This window comes from Camelina sativa, chromosome 10, assembly GCF_000633955.1.
Source record: "Camelina sativa cultivar DH55 chromosome 10, Cs, whole genome shotgun sequence".
Taxonomy (NCBI): Eukaryota; Viridiplantae; Streptophyta; class Magnoliopsida; order Brassicales; family Brassicaceae; genus Camelina; species Camelina sativa.
The window spans coordinates 24,579,771-24,593,513 of NC_025694.1; the positions used below are offsets into that span (position 1 = coordinate 24,579,771).

Below are 13,743 nucleotides of genomic sequence, written 5' to 3' on the forward strand. Positions count from 1 at the left end.
TGAAGTATTTGACAGCTCAATTGATTGAAGGTTTGCTAAGAACCCCTCATCATGAGGCAAAATGGTAATGTTAAACATAATCTATCGCCCTCCGATTTTTTAAACTCATTTTTTACGGATTTCATTATTTTTGTATCTGGATATGACATAGAAATAGTAATTCTCTCCTATCTCTCTCCTCTCAAAAAAGAAAACAAAGCCGCCGTGGTAACGTTACCGGAAATTATTCACTAAACAAAGTAATTAAAGGGCCTAATACAAACAAGTCCATTTGATAAGCCCAACACAAATGAAATCTAACGTTCCACGGTAACGTTACCGGAAATTATTCACATCGATTAACGACCGTTAGTTCCACGCCAAATATGTTAAATCTGCTACCAAAAAAAAAAAAAAAAAATTCTGATTTTCCACCGTGGACAGTCACCTACTCGAGGCCCGGATCCGAATCCATCCAACGGACTGGATTGAGATTCTCAAATCAACGGATGCGATTGAATCTGACGTACACGCTCTCTTATTTGTCACTGTCTCACACACAGACAGACACACTCTCTTCGATTCTTTCAAAAACAAGTAAACGAGTTAGGTTTTTTTTTTTTCCTTTTTCTCGGAGGTTTCTAGAATCAACAACAATGGTGGAAGACCACAAGCACGAGGAATCGATCTTGGAGAAGATTGTTGAGAAGATCCATGGCCATGGTGACTCCTCTTCTCTTTCCGATTCCGATGACGATAAGAAATCTACATCGTCTTCGTCGTCGTCCTTCAAGTCAAAGATCTACCGACTTTTCGGAAGGGAGAAGCCTGTTCATAAGGTTCTCGGTGGCGGCAAACGTATGGACCTATCTCTATATCTTCGAATTTACCACTCTTTTTTTTTTTTTGCTCGATTTAGTATAGTATATAGTGATTTAGCTCGATTGAGTTGTTTATATAGCGATTTAGCTCGATCTAGTATCTTATACATAGCGATTTAGTATCTTATACAGTGATTTTACTCGATTGAGTAGTTTACTAGTGATTCAGCTGGGTTGAGTAGCTTGCATAGTGATTTTGCTCTTATCTGAAACTGAAATTGAACTTTGTTTTTGCTCGATTTAGAATCTTATACAGTTGTTTTGCTCGACTGAGTAGTTTACGCTCGATTGAGTATCTTATATAGTGATTTTGCTAGGTGAGTAGTTTACATAGTGATTTTGCTCTTATTTGAAAAGCTGAAATTGAGTGTGTATTTGTAATTCTTGTACTTGATTATCTAATTTGGTCGAACATATGCTTAACGCTTGTGAAAAAAAAACTCAGAAACTTCGCTATATCTGAATTCATTGTTTGCTGCATGTAGCTGCTGATATATTCCTTTGGAGAAACAAGAAGGTATCTGGTGGAGTGTTTGGTGCTATAACTGCTTCTTGGGTATTATTCGAGTTGATCGAATACCATTTCCTCACTTTTCTCTGTCACTTTGCCATGGCTGCTCTCGCAGCATTGTTCTTGTGGTCTAATGCTTGCACCTTTATCCACAAGTAAGTTTTTGAAACATCCTTTGTGTATGAGATAACGATGCATCAACAACTGCTTGATTAACTGTTTATACATTCTCAGGGCAACTCCTCACCTCCCGGAAGTTCACATCCCCGAGGATCCTGTTCTTCAACTTGTTTCTGGATTAAGGATTGAAATCAATCGTGGCTTTACCGTTCTTAGGAACATTGCATCAGGAAGAGATCTCAAGAAATTTATCTTGGTATCTTTCATGTTATTTACCTCGATGCAAACCGGTTTCTTTTTCCTTTTTTTCTCATGTTTCTAGTAAATTGCTAACACTTGCTTGCACATCTTTTAGGTAATTGCTGGCTTGTGGGCATTGTCCATTATTGGCAGTTGCTGCAACTTCTTGACATTGTTCTATATTGGTAATGATTCATATGCATCTTATTGCTTTCAATCTGACAGGAATCACACTTGCATAGCTTGATAATTAGTCTCTTTTTTTTTTTGCTTCCAGCTACTGTTCTTCTCTTCACCATTCCTGTGGTTTACGAAAAGTATGAGGACAAAGTCGATGCCTTTGGCGAGAAGGCTATGAAAGAGATCAAGAAGCAATATGCAGTGCTCGATGAGAAGGTTTTGAGTAAAGTCTTGAGCAAGATTCCAAGAGGAGCTCTGAACAAGAAGAAGGATTAAGGAATGTAAGTTACTCTCGTTGGAATCGTAGTAATGGTTCATAACATGTTTTGTTAGAAGCTGTTGGTTGATAAACCCTTTTGGTCGGTCTCTTGTTATTATTATTATGTTCATTATATATTTGGGGTTTTTAACCAAAAATATTTTAGAGTATGAGAGAACAGATGGATGTTAATTAATTATTGTTGTTGGCTATTTGTGTTTGATTCATTTCTAATCCTTCTTCAATATTGCACCCTATCTGAAAATTAGTCCAACAAAAATAAAACTAAAAGCGTTTCATGAGTTTTTCGCTCTTCACTGCTACTGCTACTAGGATCTTACTTTACATCATCATGAACTGTTTCTCTTCTGCTCAGCCTCCTTTCCTTCTTCTGAAGTAGAGACCGATCAGGCATTATTAATTTAATTACACTGCCTTGTTTGGCAGAAGGAGAAACTTTATTTTTCTGGTATTGCTTCCTAGTCCAAGCGCCTTTTTCACTCCATCATCCCTAACAAGTCTCTCCAGCCGTGTACACTAAAACCTCTTCCCCATCATAAGAATGTAATTTTAGTTAATAATATTTACTTTGAAGAAAGGCATTGTTGATTACCCTGAGGCTTGAGCTAATATGGATCTAGCTTTATAAATTACATAAACACACACACACAAATGATCATAACTAACAACAAAAACAGTCAATATAATTCTTTTCATCAACTTAAAAAATGGTTACTTGTATTTCATTTTCTTTTTCAAAAACCTTTTTGTTTTGTTTTGTGTGTGTTTCGTTTGAATTATCATAGTAGGAGTTGTGAGAGAGTCTCTATACCCTTTATAGGAAAGTTAAGTTTATGTGTGACTTTTGGTTTTCATAATAGAATAAGACTTTTGCTTCTCCGATTTCCAATGCTACTAGTTGTTGGATGCATTTCAAATTTGGAATAACATGAGTTCGTATCGAGTTTGAGTTAGTCTAATTAGTGGTTTCTTGCTTTGAGAAAACAGAAAGTAAAAATAACTTACTCCGTCTATATCAAAAATTGATTATATAGAGTTTTCACACAAATTTTAAAAAATGCTTAGTAATAAATGCACTATTTATTTATATTTAGTAAACTATCTTTCATAACTATTAATACATCAAATTCAAAAATTATCAATTAATGGTTCTTGGATATAGTTTGTTAACAACATTAATTGATATAGTTTTACAAAAAATGAATCTTTATGATAGTAATACATAACGAACTAACTAATCGCAGAATGTATGTGCAAAAACTCGATCATAACTAGATTAATAAGTGCACAAACTCGATCATTATGCAATCATATGTAGTTATTAGTTGACATAACTATCATTAGTCAGGATGGCCGAGTGGTCTAAGGCGCCAGACTCAAGTTCTGGTCCTCGTAAGAGGGCGTGGGTTCAAACCCCACTTCTGACAATTCTTTATTTTGTCCATTTATGTAATTTTTTTAACTAATCGAAAGAACCCAATGAAATTTATCTCCATTTATATTGGAATTTTTTTATATCTTACTATTATTAATTTATATTTACTGTTGAATTTTTTATATCTTACTATTATTGATTTAGTTTTTTAGATACTCCATGATTGATTTATTTTTAAAGTTACAGCACTTTATAATAATATCAAGTAATATACAGGCATTAAAAAAAATTATTGAAACAGACGATTTATTATTTCAACATGAACCTAATATCAACAACAAATTTAATCATTCGTTCATCTGTTTTTTCTTTTTCCTTATTTGATGTTGCTCAACCAACCATTATTTTTTATTAAAAGCAAAAAACTTAACCCCAATCCAGTGAATAGTTGATTAGACAGTGAGAACAAAGTCCGGGTCATTCGATTAAAACTGTATCCGTTAACCAACTTTTTCACTACTTATGGTAAACCATTCCCCTGAACCGAACCGAACCGAACCGAACCGTTGTTATTAAACCACTGATTTATTCAGAGTCTTTATCCGGTGAAGCCACTAACTCCGTCGCAGCCAAATCCGGAGCTGTCCCGGCGCCGTTGTACTGCTGAATCACCAAAACCGAAGCTCTCGTCGATGATTCCGGCGAAATCAACAAACTTCCGACAGGTCCAAGCTCTGGGCACTCACTGTTCTCCCTAATCGCCAACGCAATCTCGCCACCTGGCACTCGACCAACCAGAAACAGATTGCTCCGCCGTACTTCCTCAATCGCCGATCTAACATCCACGGCGGCGTTTTCAACCCTTTTCTCCACGAACTTGATCGATTCATCCACCGACGACTTCTTCCTTATCTCAGACATAATCTCCTCATCCCATTTCAGATTCTTCTCGTTGTTACCGTTGTCACCCACTTCCACATTAACAACCTCTCCGACTCTCTCCGGCGCTACCACAAATCGGAAAACAGTTAAAACGATTCCGGGATGCTCCGCCATACGTAACCCATAAGCCAAGGCTTCACGGTCATCACGACCACCGAAGAAGAGAACAACAACAGAGTAAGAAACGTCTTGAGCTGAGACTTGACTTGAGCCACCGAGTCCACGGTCAACGAATATACCAACTGAGCAAGGAGCTTCAAGCAGAACTCTCCTGTTCACCCAACGGTAATCGCCACGTGTCGTCTCTAACGAACCGTCGAGCTGCTGATGCTTGTGAAACGGAAGAATCACAATGGCTGCTCTTTTTCTTGCAGCTGTTGTGCAGATGTCTTCGTGAATATCAGACATCGATGAGATTGCTGTCATTGGTCTGACATTGACTCTGCTCAGCTGTTGAAACGCTTGGAAAGCAACTACCACTTGGTCTGCGTCTGCATTGACTCCTCTCCTGTTCCAAAAGGGCATTCCGTTTTTGCGGACTTTGTGAACCATTAGGATAGCTGAAGATCTCTCTGATAGTTCCCTTAAGTGGAGAGCGTAAACGCAGAGTCCTTCGCCTTTTTCGATGCCTCTTGATGCTTCCAGGAGGTTTATTATTGATGGGATGCTTCCGGCTCCGTGGAAACACGTGAGGATACGAAGCTGTGTGTTTGTGTTCTCTCGCTCTACCGTCCTGTTTTTGTATTCTCCTTCTTTCTTGGCTCTTCTTGCTGGTTTGTAGACTGCCATTACGACTGGTGTGGTGATGAAGGTTGTGAAGAGAGCCATTAGAACCATTATGGCAAATGTCTGATCATTCAGAACCTGAGGAATACATCAGCAGAGAGAATTATTTAAAGTTATAATCTTTGGACCTCTCCTGACGCACAATTGTTCTCAGATTGGAAAAAAGTTTGTACCTTTCGATCTTTTCCTATGTTGAGGACGATGAGTTCGACCAATCCTTTAGTGTTCATGAGGAATCCTAATGTGATGGCTTCTCGCATTGGTATCTTGAAGGCGAGGGAAACACCGAGAGTGCCAACAATCTTACCGAAACAAGCTGTGAAGGTGACTAAGACCAGAAGACCCCAAGACTGAGCTCCTTGAATCGTGGCCACATTCGTTTTAAGACCGCTCGCCACAAAGTAAAGCGGCAAGAAGAGACCTGATACAAGATCCTCCACCTTCTCGACGAGTGCACCAGCAAAAGGTCCTTCCTTTGGGATCAAAACACCAACCACAAAAGCACCAAACATGGAATGAATACCAATGGCATCAGTAATGAACCCGCAAACAAGAACCACAGCCAACGTGGCGCAGATGTAGGTTTCTTCGATGGGTTCTCCCTCGTGGCACCTCCGGGCAATCCATCTAAAGATTGGCGGAATGATGAAAGCAGCACCAATAACAAAAGCACATCCAGCAAGGAAAACCCAGAGAGAGACAAGGGGAGATGTATTGGATCCCGAGAGAGCAATGGCAAGAGCAAGGAGAATCCAAGCTGCAACATCGTTAACAGCAGCTGCTGACATTGCAAGCCGTCCTATTTCAGTGGTTAGAAGCTTTAGCTCAGCTAAGATACGAGCCAACACAGGGAATGCAGTGATGGAGAGCGCCACACCCATGAAAACTAGAAACGCAGTACTATCCACTCCTTTGGAGATTGTTGCTTTCAAAACAAATGAAGAACCAATGCCAAGAGCAAACGGAAGAGAGATTCCAGCCATGGCAATTCCCAAAGCCTTGTTCCCGGTGTGACGAAGAGCTTTGGTATCAATCTCTAGTCCGGCAAGGAACAGGAAGAAGAGAAGGCCAAGATTAGCCAGAGTTTCTAGAACAGTCAAGCTTTTCTTTGGGAACACAGCATCAAGAAAGACCTTAGAACGGCCAAGAAGAGACGGTCCAAGCATAATCCCACCCTGTCATAATCATCAACAACAGACCACTAAATCATTCACCAAAATCGATAAAAGACTCATAGGAATTGACGACAGAGAGATAAAAAAAGAAAAACATACAATAACTTCAGCAATAACACGAGGCTGCCTCAGAGGTCTTAAAAGGTAAGCAAGAAGACGGGTGAGAACAATAACAATGACGATCTGGAGAATCGCCAGAGGTAACGCAAAGTCTATTGGGTTATCTCCTTGGAAAACACCATTAGAGGTTGCTTTCATCGGAGCAGGACAAGCTTTTGTAGAATTCGTAGTAGCCATTCTTCAACTTGTTTCTTCAAAAACCCTACAAGAGAAAAATAAAGCTTCGATCTTTATAAAATTTTAGATAAACTTGGAAGGCCAATTAAAAGAATCAGAGTAAAAAAAAAAAAAATTCAAAATGGTATTATCCTAATAGAATTAGAAATAGCTAAAACAAAATCATAACAGATTTTTATTTTCAATTAAAGATTCTCGAAAAAAGATAAAAATAATTTGATACATGCATATAGAGAGTTGCACCAAGATAGAAAACAGAGAACGGCAAAATTAGATTCCCTAATTACTCGAGGAAATTTATCTCGAAATTAGCAGGTCAAAAGCCATGATTTATATACCTGTAAAAAATCAAGGCATTGTAAAGAGATTTAACGAGAGAGTGAGTTACCTGAAGAAATTAGCTGATCTCACTAGGCGAAGGGAAGTAGTCGGACTTGAAATAGTTATGCTTTGGAATAAGCCGACATGTGAAAAGATCAACGAGAGAGGAGTAGGATGATTCGTGGAAATTGCGGAAGCGGAGAAGGCGACAAAAACAACACAAGGAAAAAAAAAAAAAAAGTGTACAGAGAGAAGTTGGATCGATATTGACTTGAAGATTACGACTTAAATAGAGAGAGAGAGAGAGATTGTGATGATGTGAGCAGTGGTGCCTTCTTTAGTTACAAGTTCACAACAAACAAACCATCTCTCTCTCAGGTCCCTCTCTCTCTCTCTCTCTTGGATACTTAATGCTTAGTCACCACTTCATAAGTTTATTACTCATCATAAGTTTATAATGAGATACTATGTTGGTGCATCCAAAAAAAAAAACTTTATAATGGTGTTTGCAATTTCATATGAGAGNTTTTTTTTTTTTTTTTTTTTTTTTTTTTTTTTTTTTTTTTTTTTTTTTTTTTTAAGTGTTTTGTTTAACGAAACACCGAAAAAGAAAAGATGTATCTGATAAAGTCAACATTTGTTTCCCCATTGGCTCATTCCATCCAATTTAATACTTTTTTAATCGATTATACTGTATTTCGTTTTTTCTTTGTCATCAATATAAAACCATAAATAGAATAGATTATTTTTATTTATGAAATTATAAAACTAATACTTCCACATAAAAATAGTTATAAAAAATGATTGTAGTCTAGTAGCAGATCATAAGTCCACCAAAAATATCCATAGATAATTAGATATCATTACACCAAATATCGAATATTATGAGATGAAAATAACCCAATCAATTATGGAATATCAATATCCTATATAAAAAAAGCAGTAGTTTTAGTAATTCATTAATATAATCAGGGGGAGGGAGAGAGAAAGGTCTTGATATAGTGGTATCCCCTTCCATTAGTATAGTTTTTTTTATTTTTTATTTATTTAGTGTGTAATTTATAATCACTAACTTGTGAATTATATCACAAATTAATCTAAGCCTTGACCATTTAACTCTTGATTGTTGATCATTTCACACCTTCACAATCCAAGTATATGATTTCTTTTTGGCGCAAGCATATTTTGTAACTATCATATTGTTTTTTGCTATTTCATCATCATTTGTATTTATATAAAATCCAATGAAAATAACTATAGTAGAGTAGAAATATTATTACCCACACTGAATTTTCTTCCAACTAATTAGGATAACATTTTTTACATGTTTAGTCTATGACATAGTCTCCAATATAGACGTAGTCATACTAAGAATTTCAAGTTTACAACTTAAATATATAAATAGAGACGGAGATTATAACATCTGCGAACCAGAAATTATATTTGTGGTATGAGTGTCGATCGACACTATCATTTCCAATTTTGATTGGTTTGTTTTAATTGTTATTTGGTTCGGTTTGGTTCAATTGGAAACCCCTAAACTAAGTATATAAGAGGAGAAGCGACGAATTAAGGGTTTTAGGTTGTCTTGTATTGTCGCCGTTGAGTGAGAGAAGAGAGAAAAAGGAGAGAAAGTGTTGGAGAGCGTTTAGAGTGTTCTTGGGAGATTTTTGTCTTTGTTCTTGGTGTTTTTGGAGAGATCTGTGGCTGTGGAAGGGAGAGCTGTATTGGGAACGAAGGAGAAGCTTCCTAAGGTGTTGGTTCCATTGTTTCTCATTCCAATCTTCCTGTAAAAGAGGTGAGAGCTTGACCATGGTTGATCTAAGCCTGAGATCTCTTTTTTTTTTTGTTCTTTGTCTATTTGTGGTGTTTGCTTTTTTGGGTTTGTTGGTTTCGGGTTTCTCATAGGTTCCTGAGGCATTTGGGTGAGTTTGGGACGGTTTTGAGATGATTTGAAACGGAGGTTCGTCGTTCGTGTTCGTGCAGTTCGCGTCTGCAGAGGCAGTGTCGATCGACACCACTCGCATCGATCGACATCGAGATAGCGTCGGTCAACACCACTCTATGCCAACGTCGATCGACACGGTGTTAGCGTCGGTCGACACCAGTCTCATCCGAGACTTGTTTTCCTGGTTTAATGTATTGTTTGTGTTTGTTTGCTTGCTTAAACCTGAGGGTCTCAGTTGATTGTGTGTATAACCTAGTAGATGAGAGGACAGCCTCACTAAGTATTTATGATAATACTTACGCATCTCAATTGTTGTTTGTGATGTGCAGGTAAAGGTAAAGTGTGACCATGGAATCAAGGCGATGAGGAGGAGGATGTTCTAGAGGCTTGACTAATTGTGGTCTAGCTATTGTTAGGTTGCTAGTGTTGAGTTGATAGAACAGTGGAAGATGTTGGAACTTAGTTATTTCATTGTTGGTTTTTGGTTTATTGCATTGTTGGTTATTGGATTGTTATTGTTGGAATTCATGTTGGTTTTATGGAATTGTTTTGTTATCCGCTGTTGTTGATTATTGCTAGGATGTTAGTGGGTATGAGACCACTGGTGAATTGATATTGTTAAAAAAAAAAAAAGGGAAGGGTTGTGTGCTTATGCAGCAGGGGAAGGTTATAGCTTACGCTTCGCGGCAGTTGCGGAACCACGAGGCTAATTACCCTACTCATGATCTGGAGATGGCAGCAGTGATTTTTGCTCTGAAGATTTGGAAGTCTTATTTGTATGGCGGGAAGGTACAAGTATTTACAGATCACAAGAATTTGAAATACATTTTCACTCAGCCAGAGGCGTTGGATGGAGCTAGTAGCGGATTATGATCTAGACATAGCTTACTATCCTGGTAAGGTTAATCTAGTTGCAGATGCCTTGAGTCGGAAGCGGGCGGCTTCGGCTCAGGAGCAAGATATGGAGGTATTGATAGGTGAGATTAGTGCATTGAGGTTGTGTGCTATCTCACAGGAGCCTTTGGGTTTGGAGTGCAGCTGATCAAGCGGAGTTGCTGAGTAGAGTGCGGTTAGCTCAGGAGAGTGATGAGGGTCTGGTGAGTGCCTCTAAGACTGCAGGTTCAGAGTATCAAGTCTCTGCTAATGGTACTATCCTTGTGCATGGTCGGGTGTGTGTGCCCAAGGGTGAGGATTTGAGGTAGGAGATACTGAGAGAGGCTCATTCGAGCAAGTTCTCTATTCATCCAAGAGCGACCAAGATGTATCGTGACTTCAAGCGGTATTATCACTGGGTCGGGATGAAGAAGGACGTAGCCGATTGGGTTGCAAAGTGTGACACCTGTCAGCTAGTGAAGGCGGAACATCAGGTTCCTGGTGGTTTATTGCAGAGATTGCCCAATCCATAGTGGAAATGGGATTTCATCATGATGGATTTCGTGGTGGGATTACCTGTGTCGAGGACGTTTGATGCGATTTGGGTCATTGTGGACCGTTTGACTAAGTCTGCGCACTTCCTAGCCATCAAGAAGACTGATGGAGCAGCAGTTTTGGCCAGGAAGTACATGAGAGAGATAGTCAGATTGCATGGTGTGCCTGCTAGTATTGTGTCTGATAGAGATTCCAAGTTCACTTCGGTGTTCTGGAAGGCGTTTCAGGCACAGATGGGCACAAAGGTGCATATGAGTACAGCCTACCATCCTCAGACAGACGGTCAGTCAGAGAGGACGATCCAGATTTTGGAGGATTACTGAGGATGTGTGTGTTGGATTGGGGTGGTCATTGGGAAGATCATTTGAGCTTGGTAGAGTTTGCTTACAACAACAACTACTAGGCGAGTATTGGGATGACTCCTTATGAGGCAATGTATGGGAGGCCTTGTTGTACACCGTTGTGCTGGACTCAAGTGGGGGGAGAGGAGCATTTATGGTGCGGATTTTGTTCAGGAGACCTCGGAGAAGATTTGGGTTCTGAGGCTGAACATGAAGGAGGCCCAGGATCGGCAGAAGAGCTATGCTGATAAGAGGAGGAAGGATCTTGAGTTTTAGGTTGGTGATAGAGTGTACCTCAAGATGGCCATGTTGCGGGGTCCGAACAGGTCATTGTCAGAGACTAAGTTGAGTCCGAGGTACATGGGTCCGTTCAGAGTGGTTGAGCGGGTGGGACCAGTGGCATACCCGCTGGAGTTGCCTAAGGTTATGCGTGCGTTTCACAAGGTATTTCATGTGTCGATGCTGAATAAGTGTCTTCACGAGGGTGATCGGTTGTTGGCTAAGATTCCTGAANTGATAGAGATTCCAAGTTCACTTCGGTGTTCTGGAAGGCGTTTCAGGCACAGATGGGCACAAAGGTGCATATGAGTACAGCCTACCATCCTCAGACAGACGGTCAGTCAGAGAGGACGATCCAGATTTTGGAGGATTACTGAGGATGTGTGTGTTGGATTGGGGTGGTCATTGGGAAGATCATTTGAGCTTGGTAGAGTTTGCTTACAACAACAACTACTAGGCGAGTATTGGGATGACTCCTTATGAGGCAATGTATGGGAGGCCTTGTTGTACACCGTTGTGCTGGACTCAAGTGGGGGGAGAGGAGCATTTATGGTGCGGATTTTGTTCAGGAGACCTCGGAGAAGATTTGGGTTCTGAGGCTGAACATGAAGGAGGCCCAGGATCGGCAGAAGAGCTATGCTGATAAGAGGAGGAAGGATCTTGAGTTTTAGGTTGGTGATAGAGTGTACCTCAAGATGGCCATGTTGCGGGGTCCGAACAGGTCATTGTCAGAGACTAAGTTGAGTCCGAGGTACATGGGTCCGTTCAGAGTGGTTGAGCGGGTGGGACCAGTGGCATACCCGCTGGAGTTGCCTAAGGTTATGCGTGCGTTTCACAAGGTATTTCATGTGTCGATGCTGAATAAGTGTCTTCACGAGGGTGATCGGTTGTTGGCTAAGATTCCTGAAGATCTTCAGCCCAACATGACCTTGGAGGCGAGACCGTTGAGGGTGCTCGAGAGGAGAGTCAATGAACTTCGGAAGAAGAAGATTCCTTTGATGAGAGTCCTGTGGGAATGTGATGGAGTAGAGGAAAAGACTTGGGAGCCCGAGGCGAGGATGAAGGCAAGGTTTAAGAAGTGGTTTGAGATGCAGGCCGCGACTTGAGCTTGTCTAGCCGGGTCCAAGTTGTAGTCCATGGCTGGAGTGGGTACNAGAGGAGCATTTATGGTGCGGATTTTGTTCAGGAGACCTCGGAGAAGATTTGGGTTCTGAGGCTGAACATGAAGGAGGCCCAGGATCGGCAGAAGAGCTATGCTGATAAGAGGAGGAAGGATCTTGAGTTTTAGGTTGGTGATAGAGTGTACCTCAAGATGGCCATGTTGCGGGGTCCGAACAGGTCATTGTCAGAGACTAAGTTGAGTCCGAGGTACATGGGTCCGTTCAGAGTGGTTGAGCGGGTGGGACCAGTGGCATATAGGCTGGAGTTGCCTGAGGTTATGCGTGCGTTCCACAAGGTATTTCATGTGTCGATGCTGAGGAAGTGTCTTCACGAGGGTGATCAGTTGTTGGCTAAGATTCCTGAGGATCTTCAGCCTAACATGACTTTAGAGGCGAGACCAGTGAGGGTGCTCGAGAGGAGAGTCAAGGAACTTCGGAAGAAGAAGATTCCTTTGATGAGAGTCCTGTGGGACTGTGACGGAGTAGAGGAGCAGACTTGGGAGCCCGAGGCGAGGATGAAGGCAAGGTTTAAGAAGTGGTTTGAGAAGCAGACCGCTACTTGAGCTTGTCTAGCCGGGTCCGAGTTGTAGTCCGTGGCTGGAGCGGGTACGGAGTATTCCAGCCCATCTCTCTTGATATTTGGTCGCTTAGGGGTGGTTGGTTGTGCGACTAAGTATCAAGATGAGGTGGTGCTCGGGATGCGGGTTGTTGGCTCCGGTTGTTGTATTTTTGGTTTTTCTGATGTAATTTCGTTGAGATTGTAACGATTATGACATTTTTAAGATTAATAAGATGAGTATTTTTTCTTTATGTTTGACTGTTGTTGTCATGGGAAAAGAGAAATAGCTCGGGTTTCTATTTTTGGAAAGTTTCCATAAATAGAAAGTTTCCACAAAAGGAAGGTTTCCATAAATAGAAAGTTTCTAAAATGGGAATGTTTTGTGGAAATGTGAGGTAGATCTAGCCGGGAGATACTCGTTGGCATCAGTGTTTGTTTTTGCTCAAGGCCGTGCGAGCCTAACTCACGTGATACCGATAGCTCGATGGACTTTGTGGCCAGAGAGTGGGAGTGGTATGTTGCTTCGGATGACGATCCGAGAGCGCGCTTGAGGGTGACGACCCAAGAGCGGGATATGTGAGGCTCCCTGGATACCGTAGCTGTGAGCCGAGGCTCGGCAGTGAGCCGGTATGTCTCGAGGGTTGCGACCCGAGAGCGGGGGGAGTGTGTGTGAGTGACTTCCTGGATGCCGTAGCTTAAGGCGGTTGGCCTGATAGCGAGCCGGCATGATTCGTTGGTTGCGACCACGGACGGGGGAAGCACTGAGTTGTGAGCAAATAGTGTTATGATGCGAGTATATTGGCTAGAGGGAGACCTCGAGGGTCAGTCGGAGGTGTGCGGGCTGTTGCGACAGTGGCACGGGAAACCTTGACTGATGGTGTTTAGTCCGGTCTGGGGACGTGCGGGCCGTGATGACGGTGGCACGGAGGTCCTTGGCAGAT

At 41.2% G+C, this 13,743-nt stretch overlaps 2 protein-coding genes and 1 non-coding gene across 4 annotated transcripts; 2 read left to right on the forward strand and 1 right to left on the reverse strand.

The window, feature by feature from the left end:
• On the forward strand, positions 531-2,340 carry LOC104719825 (reticulon-like protein B4). The gene is made up of 5 exons (XM_010437808.2): positions 531-837; positions 1,346-1,526; positions 1,606-1,747; positions 1,847-1,916; positions 2,009-2,340. Exons 1-5 carry the CDS (start codon positions 636-638, stop codon positions 2,185-2,187), a joined length of 774 nt encoding a protein of 257 aa, XP_010436110.1. The 5' UTR covers positions 531-635; the 3' UTR covers positions 2,188-2,340.
• On the forward strand, positions 3,535-3,618 carry TRNAL-CAA. Its single transcript has one exon. It is a non-coding gene; the product is annotated as a tRNA-Leu (tRNA).
• Positions 4,019-7,456, reverse strand: LOC104719826 (cation/H(+) antiporter 18-like). 2 transcript variants are annotated; one of them, XM_010437810.2, is made up of 4 exons: positions 7,155-7,456; positions 6,569-6,791; positions 5,468-6,469; positions 4,019-5,372 (listed from the first exon to the last, which is right to left on the reverse strand). In XM_010437810.2, exons 2-4 carry the CDS (start codon positions 6,764-6,766, stop codon positions 4,152-4,154), a joined length of 2,421 nt encoding a protein of 806 aa, XP_010436112.1. In that variant the 5' UTR covers positions 6,767-6,791; positions 7,155-7,456; the 3' UTR covers positions 4,019-4,151. The 2 variants fall into 2 exon arrangements, with proteins under 2 accessions (XP_010436112.1, XP_010436113.1); XM_010437811.2 differs by having other exon boundaries at positions 7,105-7,165.